General features: G+C 35.2%; 1 protein-coding gene across 4 annotated transcripts in view; it reads right to left on the bottom strand.

The window, feature by feature from the left end:
* Positions 1 to 679: 679 nt before the first annotated feature.
* The window catches only part of LOC135844958 (uncharacterized), a 150,766-nt gene continuing 125,935 nt past the window's right edge, over positions 680 to 25,510 (bottom strand). For 2 of the 4 annotated variants that reach the window (XM_065363395.1, XM_065363388.1), the window contains one exon: positions 20,215 to 22,838. In XM_065363395.1, the coding sequence (XP_065219467.1) occupies positions 20,543 to 22,771 (2,229 nt within the window). In that variant the 5' untranslated portion in view covers positions 22,772 to 22,838 and the 3' untranslated portion in view covers positions 20,215 to 20,542. Of the gene's footprint in view, positions 3,725 to 12,281; positions 14,632 to 20,214; positions 22,839 to 25,510 lie in introns of those variants that run through there. The other 2 variants (XM_065363444.1, XM_065363420.1) reach the window with 2 other exon arrangements.

The raw sequence follows: 25,510 nt of genomic DNA on the forward strand, positions 1-25,510 counted from the left end.
GCCTAGGTACTTTATTCAGAATTTCTTAATAAACCGTACTTTTAGAGTGAGAGTTAACAATACATACTCAGAATTTTTTGAAATTGAAAATGGAGTCCCCCAAGGTTCAGTTCTTATCACAGTCTTATTTTTATATTTTTGATTGATGACATTTCCAATGTTGTTTCTAGACCCATTTCTCTGAGAATCTTTGCTAAAATCTGGTTGAAGTGACCTTTCACAAAATTCTCTGACTTTTAAGTAAAAAATGCTGTAAACTTCCAAATTTCCAGACTTTTCCAGACCGATCAAATTCCCTGACTTTTCCAGGTTTTCCAGGCTTGTGGACACCCTGCTTTATTTATTTATTTTTTTTAAATTCGGAAGAATACAAAAATCCGCTGGAGGCTTTAAAACAGTTCGAAACTGTCACCTATCGACTTAGGAGATTAAAAATCGAGTACGTACAAGTCAATATCAAACTTTGATATCGGTTCGTTCAAATTTTGGTTTGTTTCCAAGAGAAATGAACCGAGTCTCCAAAATTCGAAAAATTAATAATTCCAACACTTGGAATTTTCACTGATGGTGTATTTTGAGGTTTTATTTCCATCTTCTACCCTTTGTCGGACTCGAAAATATTTGCCCTGGATGGGATACTTCTCTTGTAAAGCGGCCAGTCAGTGCAAAGAAATACAACTGAACCAACTTTTTTATTAAACATTAAAAATATGCATACTTTTTTCATCAACGAACAAAATATTTTAAAAATAATGGGTATAAGTAAATTCATTTCGCGAATTATTTTTTAAAAAATTGCACCAGACTGTACTCTTCAATCAGAACAAAACCACAATAGATCGGAAAAAGACCCTCGAAAGCTCCATTCCTTAATTTTCGGAAAGTCAAATTAATTTTTAAATTGAAAGCGATTTTTTCTTTGGTACAATACATTAGAAAATCGAGAAAAAAATCGCCATACTTCCTCACCATGCTAATGAACATGAGCAGCTAAAAATTGGAAAAAGGGGTTTTCTAGGTTCATTTTAGATCTGTCCAAGTGTTGTTCCAATCGGAGAGTCCAGTATTGAGGAGTACGAATACACTAAAAAAAAAAAAAATTGAAAAATAAAACAGCTTTTTACTTATGCTAATTTCAAAATTAAACAATCAGAAAATACCTTTATAAAATGACTACGCAATTGCATATTGAAAATAATTTTAAAAAAATAAAAAATATGGTAAAATATTGATAGAATTTTAGAAAAATGCATTAGGTAAGTAGGTACATTCATATTCTACACACATATTACATAATTTGTACTTGTGACCCATTAAAATTCACATCAATGCTCATTACTCTACTTTCTTTGTTTTTTGCACACATTAGAGTGAAAATATGAGCATCAAGTCGAGATTTTCAGAAAATATCACATGATTATTTTACAAATAGATAAAACAAAATATAAACTTTTTATAGGTAATCCGAATTTGAAAAAAAAACCACCGACTCGGTATCGGAACTTGAATCATTTGTGTTTCGTACAGGGAACCCTTACTCGAAACATTCTTCCCTTTTTCCAAATTCGAGACACTTCATCCATATTCACACCACTCTACTCATTTCCAAATCCCCAATTCAGTAAAGAATAAACATGCTGGGCAGCATCGGCATTTCCTCTCAATGCAGTTTTTACCAAATCACATTCCCTATAAACGAGCATTATGGACGATTTATAAGCCTTGGCTACTTCCAACTCAACAAAATACCAATCCAAAAACTCGTCTAATTTTAAAAGAACTTCCCGATTCAGAGTTTTCGACGATATTAAATTTTCCAACAAATCATCCAAAACAGTTTCGAAAATATCGTCGATATTTAACGAATTTTTCATTTCAACCATCGCTTTCTCTTCACCTACACAACACCACGATAAAAATTCGTTGAATTTTCGCCCATCAAATCCCATAATATGTCCGAAAGCGAAATTACCGAAACAGTAGGTCAGAAAGCCACGTTTCACTTCTGCTAGATTTTTTTCGCTTGTTGGAAATCTAATCGATAAATTCACAACATCCTCGAAACAATACTCGTCCAATCGGCTATAAATCCACGTCAAGCATTCTGCATTCGAGACGAACTCTTCGATAAACTTAAAGGCTGATTCGGGGTTACTAGAAGTGGAGTTAATGAACGAATGAAGTTTGGCTAATTCTTCGTCATCGCAGGCAGAGATGTGGGGTAAATTTGCGAAAATGATTTCTCTACTCAGGGTTTCCAAACGAGTCGGATCTCTCGCAATTAAACTCAAGCATTCGCACAGCTCCGAATACAGCCCATCATTTACAAAAAAGTTGAAATAATCACTCAACGTTTTCAACTTTGACAAATTACTTTCTCCAGATAGGTCAATTTTATCGTCGTCGTGCACAGAAAACCATTGCTTTAATTTCTTTAAATCAGCAGTATTGGCACGGATAATTAATTTATGCCAATTATTTGACCATATTTTCTTCTTCGACTGCTCGTCGACGTTCTCTAATAACTCGAACATGAATGTCAAATCATAATTGCGCACGTTTCTGAAATTGCTATCCAGATTTGCGAATAATTCACTGACAAAAACCAACTTGACAGATTCGGGCGCCCCTGACCACAATTCCCGAAGTAAACCGTTGTTCAGCGTTAATTTCGTAAGCTCGGATCCTTCTGGGTTGAACACTTTTCGCCACAAAGAATGTAAAGTACGTTCAAATACAGGATCGGGAATCAAATTTTTGATATAAGTCCACAATGGTATGGCATACGAGGAAAACTCTTCGTTCGAAATCAACTTGATAAAAATTCTATCAGCGCATTGTCCACATACTTCTCGAACCTGCTTTTCGTTCAGCTTCATCAGCACACGTTTCAAAGTATCGAAATCGTGAGTTTCCGCAATCGTGATAGCCTCGAGAGTTTGGCGTTCTTCGCTCAGCATCTCCCAAAAATACTCGAAAGCTGCCCAATTTGCTTGTTGTACCGAATCAGCAAGTTGTTCAACGACAATAGGTTCACGAGCGACAAGGTTATTCCTCAAAGTATTTTCCCAATACCGTATCAGCGTATAATTACCAAACACATTTCGCATTTCTGATACAGAAGGCCACATTTGCCTGATTTCATTCTCCAAACAAAACTGACACGCGATCCTGAACTTGCGCACAATATCTAATTCTTCCAACATCAGTATCTTTCTAGCCGAGCTTCGAAAACAAATATCTCCATTCGGTTTAAAAATAACACACTCGAAACATTTTGCAAGTAATTTAACGAGTACTTTATTCCTGACAGTGTGTTCTGAAGTCTGCAGCACCGCTTTCCTCAAGTTATCCTCCCAGATTTGTATTTCATTACCGAGCATAAAAATGTATTCATCGATTATATCCGTAATCATGGGAGGAACTGCGAACATATCTCTGCAACTGAACATCGACCATTTTCGCAACGATTTAGGCCAACCAGCCTTCCAACAACCATGATCGTAACCTGCCTGCACCACATATCTGGTTAGCCATAATCTTTCTACTATTCTGCTCGCAGCCAAGGTTTGTAGTGATGAAGGCCGCTCCAAACAACTAAATGGTCTCTCTTTAGAAAAATCCAACGCGTGATCAGAATTCATTTTCACTTACTTAGGCTGTTCTATTTGACTCTTGATCCGGCCGATTGAATTTGATTTTCGAGCACCGCGTTCGTGGAAATCTGGAAATTAAAAAGATTTCGTTAACATCTTCTTCAAATCAACCAACATTTACACTTATAGGTAATTAGGAATGTACAAAATAAACCACAAAGATAATATGTAGCCTATTAAAATGAAACTTTTCATCATAAATTATTGTAGGGCCCCCGAACAGGACCATCGCTATTTTATTACTTCTCAAAACACAGCTTTTCTAAAGCTTTTGCCTTCGCTTCGCTCGAGCTTGTTTTCTGTTCCTTTTTAAAATTGAAATACTGTATTTTCAAAAAATATACAGTATGACACAAAAAAGAAGTGCCCGGTGGCTTTTATTTCCAAGTGGAAAGAGCTAGAGAGATGAATGAAGCGGCGTTGAGTAGGAACAAATAAGGTATTTCAAAAGCGACCTCGAAAATTTCGGACCCATGTACAGGGTGTCCACAAATTGAAAAACTGGTTTGGTCATAAAAAATTCAAACGGGTTTTTATTGGCGCAATGTATTCTACACACTAAAGCGACAAAAACGCGATAAGAATTTTTTGAAACCGGTTCATTAATTTGCAACCATTTAACAAAAAATACCCAAAAATTGTAAATGGAGAAAAAAGCTCGGCATAAAAGTTGTAGAGCGTGAAAAATTACACAATGCTGTCTAATCAGTAATCACATTTTGAAACCGGTTCATCGGTTCGCATTTAGCAACCGGTTTCTGACAATCACCTAAAAGTTGAAAATAGAGAAAAAAGCTTGAAACAAAAGTTGTAGAGCGTGAAAAATCACACAATTTTGTCTAATCACATTTTGAAACCAGTTCATCGGTTCGCATTTAGCAACCAGTTTTTGACAACCACCTACAGATTGAAGGTAGACAAAAAAGCTTGAAATAGAAGTTGCAGAGCGTGAAAAATTGAACCATTTTTGCTGATCGGACTTTGAAACCGGTTCATTAATTTACAACCAGTTATTAAAAATTACCTAAAAATTGGAGATCGAGAAAAAAGCTTGAAACAAAAGTTGTGGGGCATGAAAAATTACACAATTCTGTTCAATCACATTTTGAAACCGGTTCATTGATTTGCATTTAGCAGCCAATCGCCAAATCCATCAGCCCAGCGGAAAATTATTGAAACTGATCAGATGTAATCCGGTCAGGGTTTTGGTCTGATTATTTTTCTATTTTTTTTTTCTGATTTGTTATACTGGAACTCACAATCAGTCTGGAAGAGATGAAAAATCACCATTATAGCTTCCCCACCCACTTCCCTCCCTTGGTTCAATTTCTCTTCAGTATGTTCATTGTTCAACTTTGAAGTGTGATTAGTTGAGACCCCTGCAATTTGGAGAAAATCCGTTTACCAAGTTTCGCAGGTAATTGAGGATAGTTTCAAAAATATTTTCCAAAAATTTAAAAATGACAAAATTAAGCTTTTTTTTGAAATCTTACCAAATTTTGATGTTACCATTTGAAAATTTGGAAAAATATTTGGACCTATGAACTTTTTGTGATAGGATTTGCAAAACCACTGGAAGGAAGGAAGGAAGGGAGGGAGGTGCCTCAAAATTTTGGTTATATGGGGAAAAAAATTAAAATATTGTATGACATATTGTTTCACAAGTTTTCGAAACGCTGAATACGAACATCGATTTTTTTTGAAACGCCCTCATTGGTTTTCAAAATTTCCTAAAAACGGAAAAAATTGTGTGATACTGGTTTTGGAGCGTTGAATACTAATATCAAATTATTTTTGTGATTTGGCACTTCCAATACTTCTATTGGACCTTAAAATTTCCATATAATTAAAAAATTCCATGATCAGAGCTCGTACATGATTTTTCCAAAAAAAATGACTTTCGTAACTAAAAAAGCTCAGAAAAGTATCCAAGTGACCAAAAAAGTGAGAAAACGCGAGCAAAACACGTGAATGTAGAAAAATTAATCACAGAAAAAACTTTTTAAAAAAAACAGAATAAGTATTACAAAATTTAAAACCTTCTGGGTTTCAATTTTAAAAAGTTAACCTACTTATTTTGAAACTTTTTGATAGTGAAAAGGAAACTGAATTTTAACAAACAGAGCGATTTTTTAAAAAAATTTCTTTCAAAAAAGGAAGATTTTTGAACAATTTTTTTTTTAAAAGTAAGACCAAGATATTTTTTGAAAAAAAAAATACAAATTTTAGAAATTTTGTTGATAAATGAAAATTTATTACAATCTTTGGCAAAAAGCAGGATTTTTTAGAGAAATTTTATTGGCAAAAAATTGGAACTTTTTGGGATTTCTAGCAAATACCTGAATGACACTTTTGGATGATTTTTGAGAAAATCAAAAAAATCTGAAAGCCAAAAATTTGACAATTTTAGCAAAAAAGAGCGATTTTTTTGGAATTATTGGCAAAAAAATTACATTTTTTTAAAAAACTTATTTTTCGATAAAGACATTTTTCTCTGTAATTTTTTGGAATTTTAAATGAAAAGCTAAGCGAGATTTAATGGACAATTTTTGAAAATAAGAATTGAACTTTTTGGAAGTTTTTCAAAAAATCGAGATTTTTGGGCAATTTTTGACAATTATTGGTAAAAAAATGGTACTTTTTTGCAATCTTCGTTGAAAATGAGAGACTAATTTTTTGGTCAATTTTTCGGTCAAGAAATAAGACTTTTTGGCCCTTTTTTTACCCAAAAAAGTGGGACTTTCGAGCAATTCTTTAGAAAAAAATGAATACTTTCTGGAATTTCTTACGATAAAGTGACAATTTTTGCAACAGATGAGACTAATTGAAAATTTTGAGGAGATTTTTTGCTATTTTTGGCTGAGATTTTTCCATTCAATTCAATTTATTCGGTACGTTTATGCGTTTTGGCTTTGTACAAGTTATACTTATAATATAGGTAGGTAGGTATTGTAGGTATCATAGGTAATAGTATAAATAAACTTAGAATTGGTTACAAAGTTGGGGGGTTTAGAAGTTCCTGCACTGTGTAGAAAGCCTTTACCTCTAACCATCCTTTTAAATATTTTTTGAAGGTTTTTACTGAAGTTATGTTTTTTAGATCTGGGGATAAAGCATTGTAGATTTTTACTGCCATTGTATCGATATTGGATTGTAAAGTTGTTGTTTTGAAGTAGTTTACTGCAAGGTTGTTTCTATTTCGTGTGGGGTACTGATGGTTTATTGTGGATGTTTTTATTGTTTTTTTCTTCACCATAACTCCAATTTCAAGAATGTATAACGAAGGAAGGGTTAATATTTTCTCTGACACAAATAGATCTTTACATGATTCGGTACAAGTTAGGCCATAAATTTTACGCAGAATTCTTTTTTGTATTAGGAAAATCCTGTTTAACAGAGTTGGGTTACCCCCCCCCCCCCCAAAAAGCTAAATTATAAGTTACAATGGATTGGAATAGTCCAAAATAAGCAATTTTCCTTGTCTGAGTTGAAGTGATATGGCGTAGTTGTGTCATGATATACACTGTTGTAGAGAGTCGACTTGCAAGTTTGTCAGTTTGTACTGTCCACTTTAGGTTATTGGAAACCACAGTGCCGAGGAATGTGGTATTTTCACAAGTTTGGGCCAGACCAAGCGAAGAAATTAAAGATGAGGGATGGGTGGTAGATATACAAAATGGCATAATTGTTGTTTTATCAAGGTTTAGTTCCATGCCATTTACTATGAACCAAGTCTGCATTTGTAGGAGGGTTTTTTCAGTTTCCTCAACTGCTAGGGTCCAGTTGAATCCTTTTGTAATTGCGGTGGTGTCATCTGCAAATTGTATAGTTTTATTTTTGGTGCAGTGGGGAAAATCATTTACATACATAAGAAAAAAGTATGGCCCTAGGTTTGAACCTTGTGGTACTCCCATGGTAATGTCTTCTGGGTCGGATATGGCAAACCCTTTTTTAGAAACTAGTTTTACTCTTTGTGTCCTATTGGTTAGATAGGATTTTATAAGTTTTTTCGCGAGACCTCTAATGCCAAAATGTTCTAATTTAGCCACAAGGATATTATGTTTTATTCTGTCAAAAGCTTTAGAGAGGTCACAAAATATACCAATAGGTTTTTCATTGTTTTGTAGCATATCAGAGATTGTATTGACTAGTTCATAAATGGCATCTGAGGTACTAAGTTTTGATCTGAATCCAAATTGATTTGGGCTAAGAATATTTTTGGAGTTGACATAGGATGAAATTCTCACATAGATGATTTTCTCAAAGATTTTGGCAAAGACTGGTATTATAGATATTGGTCGGAAATTTGATATGTTATCTTTTTGTCCTTTGTTCTTATATACTGGGGTTGTTATGCTGTGTTTTAAGCAATCTGGGAAGACCCCTTGTACTAAACAATCATTGAGTAGCCTAGAGAGGACCTCAGATATAGCATATCTGACATCCTTTATCAGCTTTACATCTATATTGTATACATCTTTTGCTTTGGAGTTGTTCAAGTTTTCTATAGTTTTACACACCTCAATAGGTGTAGTAGGGTGGAGGAATATGGAGCCTTGCACCTTTTCAGGCAGGAATGAGAGAGGGGTATAACCTGTACATGAAGAGTTTGGTTTTTTTGTGGTTTGTTGGGGAAGGTGGGTGAAGTATCTATTAAAATCATTGGCTAATTCCTCATTAGTTACTCTATTCATTAGATCACCAATCGAAGGTTTATGTTTGGTACCATTGATTATATTCCATATAGTTCTATTTTTATTGGATGAGTTTTGTATTCGCTGTGCATTGTAGTTTTTTTTTCCATAGTAATGGCAATTGAATATTCCTTCTTTTTTTGTTTATACTTGTCCTTGATGTACATGGAATTGGGAAACGATTTGTAAGCTTAACGCTGAAAATACACTGTAGCCAGTTCGAAAAGAACAAAAATAAAAATAAAAAATGCACCAGTATTTTTGTAAATTATTCAGTTATTAATTGTATTAAATTAGCACTTCTTACTTCTTTAAAATGCATGAAAAAATTAGATTTTTGAACAAAATTGCATAAAAGAATAACACAAAAAAAATGATTTTTTCTATTTTCACAGTGGTCGAAGGAAAAGTAGGTATGTATTGAAAAAATATCGTATCCAGCGCTCACAATAACCTAACGGGAGTAGGAGGGGGGGGTTGGAGGGTTCGAATCGAAAAAATAAGTCAATATTCGAGTTTAAAAGCTCGAATCCGAAATTTCGACATTTTTGGTTAATATTTTCGAAACTACTCTCTCGAAAACAGATTTCTACAAAATTAGGCTGTCCCGAGCAATCTGATTCCATAGTTGCGCATTCATTATGACTAAAAATTTCAATTGCTGAGAAAAAACAAATTCTGCTTCACCTGCCACGAGGTGGTTGCGGATGGGGTTGGGTAACCAATGATGGCGACTTTGGAACAAAATCGGAAGACCAAGACCTAAACCCAAAGCTGTGTTAATTTGTCATGAAATGACTCAAAGGCATAAGGATGCATTTTTGAGTTGAAATTTCTTTCCATAAAATGCCCCAATAAATCCAAATCGTTAATTGAACAGCTACAACTCTGCGAATACTTCAAAAACTGAGGGGAGGGGAAACCTCGACGACTGTAGTTTGAGCGTTCGATGCAGACGATGGCTTTCGCATTTTGGGGACCACTTTCCACATTAGTTCAAAAAAGTGAAGTTTTTGGGCCCAATTTGTTAAAAAAAAAAAAAAAAATACTTCAACATCTTTAAATTTGCAATTGGGAGGTCAAAATTCTGAAGATTTTCTTTCCAAAATGAAGCACGTATTTCTTGGGTCCTTTCCCTCCCCTTCCCCCGAGTGATTGGGTAATCACAGCTCTGGAAACTAAATTTTTATGCCATATTCTTGCTCAAACTCAAAATTTACAGCCACTTCAACTTGAAAAATATTTGAAAAATGAAAAACCTGAAGTAGGTACCTCGTGGTTTTAAAATGGTTCTGGGCCTTCGATTTTGAGTTCAGGTAAAAAATTAGGTAATGAATAATATAACTGAGGAGCTGAGAATCAAAACTCACATTTGCCACCATAAACGATTTTGAGAAAAACGCGAAAAACTGAGTTAGTAGTGTTGCCAGTTGAAAAAACTTATAATACCAAAATGAATCATTAGATAGCGCTACTAGAACACGATTCCCTGTGTTGACTGATTTTCACCTAGCTCCCTTCTGCTTTAATATCCAGACAAAGAATGGCAAATGTGAGTTTTGACTCCAAGATTTGCAATCAAATTTTTTTTCACTGTTTTAATTACGACGATAGGGAAAAGTTTGATAACAAGCTGAATTTTGGTACACGGGGGTTTTTTGATACGCTGAACACGAATTTGGGGTGTCCAGGTGAATCCGGTGTACGCTTCCCCCTTTTTTGTGGACCTTAAGCCCCCAAATTTGTTTTTTTGCGTTTAAGTCTAAAAATATGCAATTTTATGCAAGATTTATGTTTTTTGGGTCGCAGAATACGAATTTGACAATATTTTTTTTGTAGGGGTGGGGGATGAGGGGGTTAGGGGGGCGAGAAATTCAAAATTTGACTATAATGATGTGTGATATGTCGAAATGTATGTTTTTGAGGGTGTAGATCACGAATTTGACAATATTTTTTTTCGTAGGGGTCAATGGTGGGGGTTGAGGGGTGAAAATGGTTAAAAATTCAAAATTTGACTATAATGATGTGTGACATGTCGAAATGTATGTTTTCGTGGTTGTAGATCACGAATTTGACAATATTTTTTTCGTAAGGGTTGATGGTGGGGGATGAAGGGGGTGAAAAATTCAAAATTTGACCATAATGATGTGTGATATGTCGAAATGTATGTTTTTGAGGGTGTAGATCACGAATTTGACAATAATTTTTTCGTAGGGGTGAATTGTGGGGGATGAAGGGGGTGAAAACGGTGAAAAATTCAAAATTTAACCATAATGATGTGTGATATGTCAAAATGTATGTTTTTGAGGGTGTAGATCGCGAATTTGACAATATTTTTTTCGTAGGGGTGAATTGTGGGGGATGAAGGGGGTGAAAACGGTGAACAATTCAAAATTTGACTATAATGATGTGTAATATGTCGAAATGTACCAAGTATGAATAATTCAACTGAAAGTGAGTAATTTTCATCAATTTACTCGATTTTAGTTTGTTATAAAGTCATTATAGAGGTTTAATTTACGTTAAAACTCCGTGTTTTGCCTATTCTGCTACATAAATAGGAATAGAACAAATTTTTGCACGTAGATGCATGGGAAATCCCAGCGGCTAGTACTTCAGATAGTGTATTTCAAGATGTCATTTGCCATTTTTGCCCCCGAATGCCCCGGCGACGACAACAGTCAATTATAGTGAAAAATCATGGTGAATTTTGTTTAAATGTTACAAATTTTTTCTTCCAGGGACTTTGACGGCTCTCCAATAGAAAATTCTCCATCCCCCACCCTTCACCTTTTCTACACCTTCAAAAACATACATTTTGACATATCACACATCATTATGGTCAAATTTTGAATTTTTCACCGTTTTCACCCCCTTCATCCCCCACAATTCACCCCTACGAAAAAATTATTGTCAAATTCGTGATCTACACCCTCAAAAACATACATTTCGACATATCACACATCATTATGGTCAAATTTTGAATTTTTCACCCCCTTCATCCCCCACCATCAACCCTTACGAAAAAAATATTGTCAAATTCGTGATCTACAACCATGAAAACATACATTTCGACATGTCACACATCATTATAGTCAAATTTTGAATTTTTAACCATTTTCACCCCTCAACCCCCACCATTGACCCCTACGAAAAAAAATATTGTCAAATTCGTGATCTACACCCTCAAAAACATACATTTCGACATATCACACATCATTATAGTCAAATTTTGAATTTCTCGCCCCCCTAACCCCCTCATCCCCCACCCCTACAAAAAAAATATTGTCAAATTCGTATTCTGCGACCCAAAAAACATAAATCTTGCATAAAATTGCATATTTTCGGACTTAAACGCAAAAAAACAAATTTGGGGGCTTAAGGTCCACAAAAAAGGGGGAAGCGTACACCGGATTCACCTGGACACCCCAAATTCGTGTTCAGCGTATCAAAAAACCCCCGTGTACCAAAATTCAGCTTGTTATCAAACTTTTCCCTATGGAATTTTGCAAACAAAACTAAGTTTTCATCAAAACTCACATTTGCCATTGGCAAATGTGAGTTTTGATTCTAACCCTTGGTTTTGAAGGTGAATTTCACACCAAAATGACTTTGATCCAAAAAAACCGAATATGTCACATTATAGAGTGTAAAACGGTATATCCAAATCTGCCATAAAACGGTATTTTTTTTTTTTGGCAAATGTGAGTTTTGATTCTCAGCTCCTCAACTCAACTTATACATCATCAAATACTCTATTAAAAAAGGTCATTTCTTCTTTATGCTCCTCACAAAGTTCTGCAATTAATCTGCAATATTCAAGGGATTATGTAACCTTGAAGAATCAACGAATCAACACAAAATAACCCATCACATTCCCCCTTCAGTTCATACCTACAGTTCGCAATTCAACTAAAATAAAACGAACAGAAATGTAAAAAACTTGTATTATTTGACATTTTTAGAAAAATGATTGCATATAAGCACGAAACGATAAAGATAACGAACTAGTAAAACATCTCCCACTTAAAAAATCATACTTTTCAATCATTTTCCCCAAACCTGCTCATCTTCCAACACTCTCACGCCTTCACGTATCATACACTATGGACAAAACCTCTTGCATTTTACTCTCATCATCCTGCAAACTCCACTTTAAAAACGCTTCGGTAAAATGCGAAGGACCTCGTTTCAACGTATTTTTAATACTCAGCCATTCATTCAAATTAGATATTTTAGCCGACTTGTAAAAATTCGCAGCTTCTAAACTACCAAAATACCACAACAAGAAATCATCGAAGTACGAAAGCGTTGCCAGAGTAGGTCTCAGCTTCTCCGCCGATACATCTCGCATAAAGTTATTCAAAACTAATTCGAAAATATCGTCGATATTTAACGACCCCCTAAACTCCGATATCTTCTCTTCGCCAGGCGAACACCAACATAAAAACTCGCTGAATTTTTGCTCGTTAAATCGCGAAATTTGTCCACGAACAAAATTACGATGACAGTAATCTAAAAGCTCTCGTTTGGTATCCTGCAGACCTTTTCCAAACGTGGGGAACTTATTAGATAAGTTCAAAACATCTTCGAAACAACACTCGTCCAACTTGCTGTGCACCCAACCCAAACATTCCGGACTCAGGATGAACTCCTGTAAGAACTTCTCAGCTCTTTCAGAGCTACGAAACGTGTTGTAGATGAACGAATGACACATGGCTAGTTTTTCTTCGTCGCACGAAACGATGGAATCTAAATTCGATACGATGATATCTTTACTCAGGTTTTCCAATTGACGCGGACTCTCGGCGAAAAAACTCAAGCAGTCGTTCAGCTCCGAATACAGTCCTTTATTCACGCAAGTATTGAAATAATCGTCCAATTTTTCCATGTTCTTCGCGACGTATTCTTTAGATTGTTGAATTTCATCGTCGCCAACTAAACACAATTTCATTAAATGCTGCAGATCCGAGGGTTTGGCACGAATCACCAATTTACACCAATTTTCCAACCATATGGATTTCTTTAGGGTGTCGCTAGAGTCAGCGAGTAATTCAAACATGAACTTGAGATCGTACTTGTGGACGCCTCTCACGTCACAATCCAACTTTTCAAATAGTTCGGCCCTTGGAATATTCGATTTCAACGAATCGGAAGCACTGGACCATACATTGAGAAGTAAGGAGCTGTTCTGGTTTATCAGAGCAAGCTCCGAGTAGGAAGGATTGAACGTCATTTGCCACAATGGTCGTACAATATCGACGAATACATTGCCAGGAATACAGTTCTTCATCCGAGTCCATAAATTCGTCGCATACTCGTAATTCTTCTCTTCGGTTACGAACTTATTAAAAATAAAATCTCCGACTCGTTCGCATACTAATGGAAACGAATGCCAGCCCAGCTTCACAAGCACACGTCTCGTGGTATCGAAATCATACTTATCGTATCTTTGAATAATCTTCAAAGCCGTACGAGTTTGATTTTCAGGCGTCGTCTTGTCCCAAAAATAATCAAACGCTGCCCAATTCGCTATTCGAGCTGCGTTTACAACATGATCAGTTATGGACAATTGACTATCAACTCGGACGTTATTCAGCAGATCTTTCCAATATCCCATCAACGGAGGACCGCTTCCAAATATAGTCGAGGGATCCGATACAAGAGGCCAAAGTTCTCTGACGTGCTCCTCTAAACAAAACATACACGCGATTTTGAATCTTACATCTGGATTTAATTCTTCCTCCTTTGTCAATACGTTTCTCGCAGAGCCTTGGAAATTAATAGTGCCATCCGGATTACAGCTAATATTATCGAATCCTTTGACCATTATATTAATGAGATGCTCATCGTAAATACTGGCAGTCTGGATTCGTGGGATTCCTGACGCCGCTCTCCTGAAATTTTCCTCCCACATTTCTATCTCTTTACCAATTATTACGATACGATCATCGATTATTTTTTCAATCGGAGGTGAAACTGTGATAATTCCTTTGCAACTATTCAATAGACGGTCTCCGTACAGTGGCCTATACCATACAGGACGACGATAGCGTTTCTCGAGGTAATACTGGCCACGCCATAATCGCAAAGCTAATCGGGCTGCAGCCAGTAATTGCAACGATGGTTGCGATTCCAAGAAACTGAAGGGGTTTTCGTCGCGAAAATCCAACTCCTCAGCTGTATCCATATTCGAGTTATCATTGTCTGCGTTCGAGTCCATCCTATTTTATATTCCGAATCCGATCGAATTACTTTTGAAGCGAGGCAGTTTCGGAAATCTAGAAATCGAAAAGAGTTTCGAATTAGAATTTCATTCGGAAAGGAAATTCTTTTGTAAAATAAAGCTGAAAAACGATAAAGTTATAGAAAGGAAATTCTCATTCGAGTCATTTTCTGACCAACATATCAACACTTTGAGACCCGAGAAGAATTCGACGGATGAACATTGAAAAATTTTCATTACATGTAAAGGAGTATAACTTTTTTAAAAATTGAAGTTTACTCAAAATTTCATTTTGAAATTTGAGGAAATGCTCAAAATGGGCTTTTTTTAAATCCCGATTTTCAAAATAAATTTTCGACTAGGTAATACCAACATAAAAATCAAAAAATTTTGAATCATTAGGTCAAAAATATTTGCAGCCAAAATCCAAAATTTTGAGAAAAAATAACAAATTGTGACAATTACAAAATATGTGGCAGTGACATTATTTTCAAATCAAAAAAATGTTTGGTCAAAAATGAAGAGATCCGCGGTGACAGGATTGGCATCTAACGGATTTTTTTAAATTTCAGAAAGCTCTCCACTCGACCCCCCCCCCCCCCCCAACTACACACAACAAAATCAACAAAGTCAAATTTTTCACATGAAAATTCAAAAAAAAAAGAGTGAAATTAGACAATTTGTATTTTGTAGGTGTACAAAGTATTTTTTAATTTCATTGAAAATAAACTTTTTTCATCAATGGTTTGAAGGTTTTTGTTGCGCTTTTGAATTTTTACATTTTTTCACTGCCTTTTTGACTAAATGCCAGGGATGTTAACCTTAATGAAGAAAATTTTGGTTACGGTTAAAGGTTACATTTTTTCCATGTTGATTATTTCGGTTACAGTTTTGGTAAAAATTGATAGATGAATAAAAATTACGGTTACAGATTTTTGAAGTAATTTTTTTGGTTAATTTGGGTTACAGTTACGGTTTTTTTTATGGGGTCAAGTTTTTCAAACTTGGAATTTTCAAGGCTAATATATGAAAAATCACCAAAAAGTCTCACTTTTCTGTTGAAAATTTCTAAAAAGTTTCACTTTTTTGCTGAAAATTAAGTCAAAAATGTTGCTCTTTTACACAAGGTTTCAATTTTCCCCAAAAAAATTGCAAAAAAATATTTAAAAATTTCAATTTTTTTCAAAAGTTTTCAAATTAGCTCTGCGTTATGCTTAAATTCATAAATTGTTGAAATCTCGCTTTTCTGCCAGTAATCACTAAACATTCTCACTCTAATGTCAAATTTTCAAAAAAGTCTTGATTTATTTCTATAAAGCTGCAAAATCATCTTACTTTTTGGATAAAAATGTGAAAAAATCTTTTTTCTTGCCATGTAATTGACAAAATTGAGAAAAACTTTGAAAAATTGCTCAAAATATCGTTGAAATGAAATTAAAACAACCAAAATATGATGAAATATCTAAACATTAAAAAAAACAGATCATTGATAATTGTACCAAATTAATCTAAAAATTTTGCAAAACTGCACAAAATGTACAAAAAAAAACATCAAAATTGGTGTGAAAATTGCCAATGATTACTTCAAAGTTACAAAATTCAAGTGAAATTGATCAAATCTTTGCTCAAAAGTCAGAACTGTTGAATTTTGTGAAAATGAATAAAATTTTAAACAAAAACAATGTATGTACTACTAACTGCTCTACAAAAACCAGAAGGTGAAAAAAAAAATGGAAAAAAATTTGTAATTATAACCGGTTTTTAACCACAGTTTTTGAGGTTAAGCTGTTATGATTAAGGTAATCAAATTTTGGAATAGAGGTTAAGGTTACTCAGATATAAATACGGGGATTTCTTTCAGATTTTTTACCATTTTTTCCAGTTATTTCCCGAATTAAGGTTAAGGTTAGAAACCGGTTAACATCCCTGGGGTAAATGCATTGCTTTTCAATACTTTTACTGCCCATTTTTGAAATTACTACTTTTTTTACTACTTTCACAACCTGTTAGACACCGTAGGTGGGGATTTTTGTTTCAAAAATTCAACTTCTTCTCTTCACTATATTCACTCATGCACCGTCAAATCCCTCCAGAACAAGCTGGATTTGTGAGAGGAAGAGGAACTAGGGAGCAGATTCTCAACCTCAGACTGCTAATTGAGAAAGTACGCAAATACAATGTGTGTACTGTGCTATGTTTTGTAGATTACAAGAAAGTGTTTGACTTAGTACAATGGCAAAAGCTGTGAAGAATTCTACTTGAGATGGGTGCGCCAAAACATCTGGTGTGGCTAATAAAACAATTGTAGGAGGGGAGCACGGCAAATGTCTGAATTAACAGAGAAACAATGTCAGAGAAATTCCACCCAGAGAGACGAGTACGACAGGGCTGCATTCTATACCCACTGCTGTTTAATCTAAGAGAATACATATATAATTCATGATACATTGCAGCTAATTGTATCAGAAAGTGCCAATGATGATGGCTCAGGCAAGTGGCAGGGAGGAGTATTGATTGGAGGTGTATGAATGTCAAACCTACCCTACGCTGATGACACAACCCTTATCACCTCAAGTATCGAAAATATAACCAGTTTTCTGAAAAGTCTGGAAGAGATTAGAGCAAAATATGGCTTGCTGATATAAATAAAGCAAAGATGAAGATCATGATTGTGAATTGGCCTGAGAACAACTTTCCTGAAATCCAGGATACCTATTGAGGGAATTGAAGAAGAAGAAGAAGAAATATGTATTTATTCGGCTCAGCGTCTAAATGCTATACACAAAGTGATCAATTTTTATACAATAATAACGCGATACTTAAGAGGGTAGGCAAAAAAATTTATAAAAACCTACAAATATAACGATTTGAAAGAATTATTACTTTATTGCATCAAAAAAGATCTTGAAGATTTTTGTGTGTTTTAAGATGATTCATAAGATTTTTGCTAAAAAGGAATTTGAAGTCATCAAGCAATTCCAGCGTGAATAGGTATTTTTCAGTAAGTCTTTCAGAGAAGGCGTCAATTGATTCTATTTGCACTTTTGCAGTTCATTATGTAACTGACTGTTTCGAAGGAACCATGGTGCGTTTGTAATTATTTGCAGAACTTTGTTTTGTGTAATTTGTAGCTTATGTTTGTCTGTTATCCATATTGGCGCTGCATATGTGAATGAGCTACAGATAAGACTTTTGTAAAGAAGTAGACTACAAGAAGTGGTGAATCGATTTGTGTACCTGGGATCCATTGTTGATAACAAAGGAGGTAGTGACGCTCTGTTGCATCATAGTCACAATACCCCCTAGGGGTGAAACGGCACCAAGAAGAAGAATACCTAATTTGAAAATTTGAAAAAAAAAGTCGAGTGTCATTGTCATATTTAAGTTATGACTTTCTGGTGCATGGAAGGTGCAGTCCCTCAGAATTTTGAGCAAACTGCAAAAAATATCGAACATCGAGTAATACATATAATCATTTTATACGTTTTTGAAAGTAAGTACCTATACAAATTCAAATATCAACACATCAAATGGCCTTATTCTCCAAAAATTCAGAAAATTTGGTTTTTAGAGTGGATTTCCCCCTCCCAAAAAAAATGTGGTCAATTTGAGTTAAAAATTACTCGCATATAAAAAAAGTTCCATGTTGATTTTAGGACCCTCTTTTCCAAATTTGAGTCTCATCAAAATCAATCATTTTGCTAGTATATGTTTAGGAGACAGTAGCTACACATTAAGAGCTTTCAATTGTTTGAGAAAAAATAGCACCCCAAAAATTGGTATGTAAATTTGCTACTTCACTGGTTTTCATAGAGTATTCCCACCCCCCTCCCCGAGAAGAAAATGGTTCAAATTTTATAACACTGAAGATTCTTACACAGTAAAATATTTTATGGTTGTACCTCAGTTTTTTCAAAAGTTCTGAAATGTGACTAAAAATTCCAAAAATATTGTTTTTTTTTGGTGTATATATTCACCCTTTCTCTCTCTCTCACTCTCACCCTATAGGAACAAATCAGGTCAAACTCAAATTTAGGGTTTACAGTTAAAATACAATTCTGAAAAAAAAAACAATTTCCCAAAAAAATTCAAAGTTGATTTAGGAACCCCTTTCCCCAAATTTGGGACCCTTAAAATAGAAATATGCATAGCTATAGAATCTTTATATGTAATTGTTCAGAACTCCTGAGCATGGGGTAGGAGCAGGTAGACATTTCATTCTTTAGAACCCCTGCTGTTCATTGTGTGTGGATACTCACTACCTGACATAGGCAGGTGGTCAGGTGGCACCAAATCTGATGATAACAATGGCTGATTTATAGCACATTGTACCCTGTTTAACCCACAGTCCTTCCTACATCTGCAGGTTACAGGTTTGCATAAATAACGCCTGCATGATTAATATGTAGTTGGTAGAGGTGGAACTAGTTAAGTTCTCTCGGACTGCCACTTTTATGGGTTACTTCAAGGCCTTTAGTGGCTCTCCCAGTCAGTTTGGTCCTACACTCTGAAGAGTTAACATCTCCCGGAGATTAGTACATTGGCTTATGGCCAATTATACACAGTCACAACCAAACCCTTGACAAGGTCAAGTGGTTCATCTAGTGCATGATCTCATGCCTTTAATTCAGTATAGTTTAGAACCATTGGGTTGTGAACAATAATATTTAATTTTATCAATTTCCAAAAACCTAGTAACTCTTTCATCACACGATTTTTCTAATTTACAGGAAATGTAGGGGACCAATGAAGGGCGTTTTAGGGGTCACATCAAAAAATCATGCCGATATTCCTATTCAGAGCTTTTAAAACCACATGAAACAATAAGTCACCTAACACGATGTTTGACATTTTTACACACCTTGACCAAAATTATATGGTCATGTGCTTCCTTCCCCTCATGATTTTGTGAATCTTATCATACAAAGTTCATAGTTACGTGTGCTTCGTAAGTTTTTTCTATTTTTTAAATCAAAGCTCTGAAATCTGGCAAGCATTTGGTTAAATTTTCGAAGAATGTTACTAGCCCTTTAAAATCGTTGGAGGATAATTGCTCCAAGCATTGTTACATACTTAAATAAAACCCTTTTTTTGTGACTCATTTTTTGCAAGCACCCTAATTCTAGAAGTTTGTAAATCCGTGATTTTTTCACCCTTTCCTCACCCCAAACATTTTTTTGTTCAGAAATTGCCAAACAAGAGGCATTTTACTTGCCAAACTAGCTTAAAAAGATCTGTTTTTTTTTGCCAAATTTTCCCAAGTCAACAAGGGTGAATTTTTGAAAAAGTTCTCAAAAAAGAAAATTTTTGTGAAGAAAATGTCAAAAACGTCAGTTTTTGGCAAAATAGTCAAGAAGTGACCATACTTAATTGTCAAAAAGGGCCAATTTTTTTCAAAATTATCAAACTGATTTTATTCTTGCCAAAATTGCCCCAAAACATATTGTTTTAGCAGAATTTGTCAAAAATTTCCATTTATTGAGAAAATTATCACTCAAGCTTCACTGATTCAAACACGTTTCAATTTTCAAAGAATTAATTCCTCTCGCTGCGTTATTCTTCAAGTATGTAGTCGTGAAGATTAGTTTACAAGTTACAATGCATCCTTGTTGTAGAAATCAAAATCATGATTGGATAAAGGAACATAATTATATTATCATAAATAATTTACAACCACATAAGTAAGGCTAACAAATACTAATAAATATTGTGTAAAAATACATAATATATTTTCATACAAATTAGATTTAAAACAGTCAAAACTTCAGTCTTCACATTTTAAAATTCAGCAACCAAAATAGAAATGCTATAACTTACATACAAAAATACTCTACTGCGTGGGTAGGGTTAATAGAATGGGTCACAAAAAATCTAGTCAATTTAAATGATTACATTAACATAAATGTGCAGTTCATATAAAATAATAAAGATCCCAAGAACAAAAACACGAACTTGACAATATTTCATCAAGACTCCTGACTTAATCTCAACTTGACCTTCTCCACTTGATCCTGATCTTTTTCAAAGCCCCAATACAGAAACTCCTGCACACATTGAGGGTCTGCTTTTGCCAAGACACTCTTCAAACCCTTCCATTCGTTACAATTGAACAACTTGATCGATTTATAATGTTTCGCTGCCTCCGAACAACCAAAATGCCACTGCAGAAAATTATCAAAACTATAAAGTAATCGTTGGGTGGGCCCACGCGGATTCTTCGACGCTTCCAACACAAAATTCTTTAAAATAATTTCAAAAATATCGTCGATGAATAACAAATCCCTCAACTCTGATACCTCATCTTCACCAGGCGAACACCAAGACACGAACTCGGTGAATGTTTGCCCATTGAATCCGAAAATTTGTCCACGAGCTAAGTTACGATAACAGTAGACCAGAAACTCTTGCTTCATTTCTTCAAGAGCTACTTTAGAGCAGGGAAATTTACGACACAAATTTGCAACTTTATCGAAACAACACTCGTCTAATTTGCAGTAAATCCAACCCAAACATTCCGGACTCGAGATCATCCCTTTGATAAACTTATCGCCCTTTTCAGCATCGCGGAAAGTATTACGAATGAACTGATGGCAATCGGTTAATTGGTTCTCGTCGTGAGAAGCGATATGATCTAAATTCGACATAATGATTTCTTCACTCAACTCTTCCAAACGACGCGGACCCTTGATGAAAAAACTCAGGCAATCATTCAGCTCCGAATACAACCCTTTGCTTACAAAATCACTAAAGTAATCAGTCAACTCTACAAATCTCTTTACATTACCATCGTTGAAATGTTCGATTTCATCGGAGTTAGCGAAGAATAATTCCATCATTTGCATCAATTCCGAAGGAATCGTACGAATGATTAATTTACGCCAATTCTCGTGCCATATTAGTTTTCTAAATTCGAGGGGCATGTCTGTCAGTAACTCGGACATGAACTTTAGATCATATTGGTGAACGTCTCGAACCACGTTATCTAATATTCTGAATAATCCTTGTTTCTGAACGAACCGTTTCTGCGATTCAGATGCGCTGGACCATAATTCCAGAAGTAAGGAGCTGGTTTGCTTCACCTTCGTGAGCTCCGATTCAGAAGGATTGAACACCAGTCGCCATAACCTGAATACAATCCTAGCAAACATATTGCCAGGAATGTAGTTTTTCATACAAGTCCACGCATCTATCGCGTACTCGTAACATTTCTCATTTGTAACAAAGTTACAGAAAATCTCATCTCCGATTCGAATTCCTACGTTTTGAAGTTGATTTTCGTTCAATTTCAGCAACACGCGTTTCATCGAATAGAAACCATCTTTGTGTACAACCGCAAGACACGAGGTTATTCGAGTATCCTCGCTCACCTGATCTAAAAGGTACTCGAACGCGGCCCAGTTTCGATCATTCGCCACATTAAGAAGTAGCCTCGGTAGGAAAGGATCCTCAACCTCAAAATGATACAAAATATTTTTCCAATACATCATCAACGATGGCTTATCATAATCCCATCCGAATATATCATTGTCTGGTATTTCATTCACCGAAGGCCAAATATCCCTGACTTCGTCCTCCAAACAAAACGTACACGCAATTCTGAACTTTATCAGTGGATCTAAGTCTTCCTTCGTGATCAGGTTTCTGGCAGAGGTTTGGAAACATACGCTGCCATCAGGATTGCAAGCAATATTATCGAATCCTTTCACCAAAATATCAACGTGCTTTTCATCCAAAACCAAGCGTTCCGTAAGGTACTTCAGACCTAATAATTTAACAGCTTTCCCAGCAGATTGAGTGATAACGGTACCATCGGGTAGAAAACGACAAGTGGTAAAAAGGCTTTCGTACCTTTTCGAGAGATCCTCTTCAAACTCGATGCGCACATTTGTATGTAGCACCGCTGCTCTCAAATTTATCTCCCACATTTTTATCTCTTCGCCAATTTTTAAGATACGGTCATCGATAAACGCTTCTAACAGAGGTGGAATTTTACTCGTTTCTCGGCGACTTTCAGGCAATACTTCGTGGAATGAAAACCACGCAGGACGACCGTAACGGGTCTCATCGTAATACAAGTTTCGCCATAACAACAAAGCATACTTGCTCGCAGCCAGCATTTGCAACGATGACTTTTCTCGTAAAAAACTGAACGGGTGTTCTGTGCGAATATCTGCCGCTTCTAAAGCTTCGTCCATTTCTTTATTTCGGTTTTAAGACAGTCCTTTTTAAATTCAGCGTCCAAATTACGTACCCTTTCGGAATCTAAAAGTCGAAAAGATTTCATTAGAATACGTTTCAAAGGCATCGTTTTCTGCCTTAACTTAGCATATTTATTGTATAAAGAAATTTTCATAAACTTAACCGAGGGCGACAATATTAAAAAAGATGGCAATTTTCGAGCTCAGCGCAAAATTTTATGTCATTTTGATGGGTCGCGTCAAGTTTACAAATCCAGTGACTTGAAAGGGAAAGGGAGGGCGAAGGAGATTGGATGAAAAATTACGAAACAAAATATGCCCAGATAAGAAATAATGAGAATCATTTGGATTTCGTATACCCAAATTGTCAATCTTTATTTGATACCTATTCGCGACTTCGCGTCATGTGCAAAATTTATTCAATTTCATTGCATTTTGGTACAGAAAAGCTCCCTTTCCAATAGGCTTCTTTGAAGCATAAATTATTCTCTCGAGGCTTAATTCTCCACAATCACAATATCTACTCTTGGAGCTGAAGCAGTCACTCTGGCAATAAAACGCTCGAAACTACAAGAAGTAAATTATGTAAAACCTCAGCAACGAATAATACTTATGACACCACCAAGGGAACTTTTCTCAGGTTACTTATGGGTGAGAATTGGAGTAACTGTTGGACTGAAACAGATATGTACCATTAATACAGTTTTTCAGAGTTTCCTAAATGTGTTCTTATTGCATTATGATGTGTCATTCCAATTTGGTTAAGTGAAAGGGAAACAAAAAAGTATTACAAAATTCCCCCTACCCACCCAAATTGAAATCAAAACTGTTAAGCAAAATTTAATGGACCTTCATAGCATGAAGAAGACTTTTTACTCTCCATACCTAAAAGAAAAATATAAAATAACTAAACAAAAATATAACACTTTAATTGAAAATGAAAAAAAAAACTGCAAATGATAGAAAACTCCAAAATGCCAAAAAACATGAACAAAACCTCCTAGGAACTTATCAAAACAAAAAAAAAAAAGATAAACTGTATAGATTATACTCGTATTATGGACCAAACTTGCATGGTAACCAATCCACTGGAAATTGCCTCTGCTTTAAATAAATTCTTTTGTAATTTACCAAAGGTAGAAAACTTGAAGGATGATGAAAATCCCTTGGATAATTTAAACACATCCAATAATTCTACATTCTTCATTGCACCAACAAACTCAAGGGAGGTCAATGAATGTAATTCACTCACTCAAAAATTCCTATTCAAAAGACTACCATGTACTTGATATTATTCTATATTATACTGAAAATAGTAGCGCCATACATCACTGAACCATTAGCCAGCCTCTTCAACATGTCTGTTCAGGAAGGAGGGTTCCCTGACATTTACCCGAAGCCGTTTTCCCAACACCCATATTCCCGACAGGACATTTTCCCAACACCTATATCTCTGAAACCCAATTTCATGAAATATCTCCCCAAAAGGACATTTTCCCGACACCTGTTTTCCCAACACCTACATATATACATACATTTCCATAGCACGACTTAAATGACGAATAATGTTAGCGAGGGCTGGCATAACAGGTTTCAAATAGTTGTCACCTGTAATCACCCAGATCTTTATTCAGCCCTCCCTGAACTACAAAAAAAGCAGGCCAATATGGAAAGCTGCGTGGTGGAGCTGGCTTTGGGCAGAAAAGTTGAAGCCCTGCCAAAACAGAAGTGGGTGCAGGCACAGAAACGAATTCAGGCTGTAGCAAGAAAGATAATAAGGTCCTGGAGTTCCTCTGTACATTGTCTTACAACATTAATCTATGAAATAAGTAGGTTCCCACTTTAAATTTATAGCCCTTTTCGAAAAAATTATCCAATAAATTTGTAGATATTATTTAATAAAATATAGTTTAATTTACAACATTTGGGAAAAAATTAAAAAATGGTTTGAACTTATAACAATTTGAGAAAAATTAATAGCATTTGTGAAATTGGATTTTGGGGATATAGGTGTCGGGAAAATGTCCTGTTGGGAATATGGATGTCGGGAAAACGGCTTCAGGTAGATGTCCAGGAACTGGAAGAAGCCTTCCCCAATATCCTTAAGGTCAATATTGTGACACCTGTATTCAAAAAGGGTGATAGAAGTGCCATGAATAACTACACACACATTTCCATGACATCAGTGTTTTCCAAAGTTTTAGAAAGCTTATTTTATAAACGTATATCAAAATTTTTCAGTGATAATAATTTGTTACACAGCTTCCAATATGGATTTTGCAAAAACAAAAATACAACGAGTGCCATTTATCAACTTATTCACAATATCTTGGAAAATCTCCACAACAAAAATGACATTATAGGGTTATTTTGCGATCTTTCAAAACCATTTGATATGATTAATCGTAAAATATTGCGAGGTAAACTAGAAAAGTATGTTATTAGAGGGGTGGCTTTAGACTGGACCGCATCCTTTCTCAAAAATAGAACTCAAATTGTTAAGACAGAAGATATAAATTAATGGAGAATACCATTTCTCTGAACATTATCCAGTTGAGCAAGGAGTTCCACAGGGGTCAATATTAGGTCCCCTGTTCTTTATTTATTACGTCAATGACCTTCCAAAAAATGTAAGGAGTAACTTGATCCTATTTGCAGATGACACTACAGCACTGATTCCTATGAATATGGGTGTCTCAGTACAACAGGTTGTGGACGATTTGGTAGCTTGGTTCA

This window comes from Planococcus citri, chromosome 1 (genome assembly GCF_950023065.1).
Source record: "Planococcus citri chromosome 1, ihPlaCitr1.1, whole genome shotgun sequence".
NCBI lineage: Eukaryota > Metazoa > Arthropoda > Insecta > Hemiptera > Pseudococcidae > Planococcus > Planococcus citri.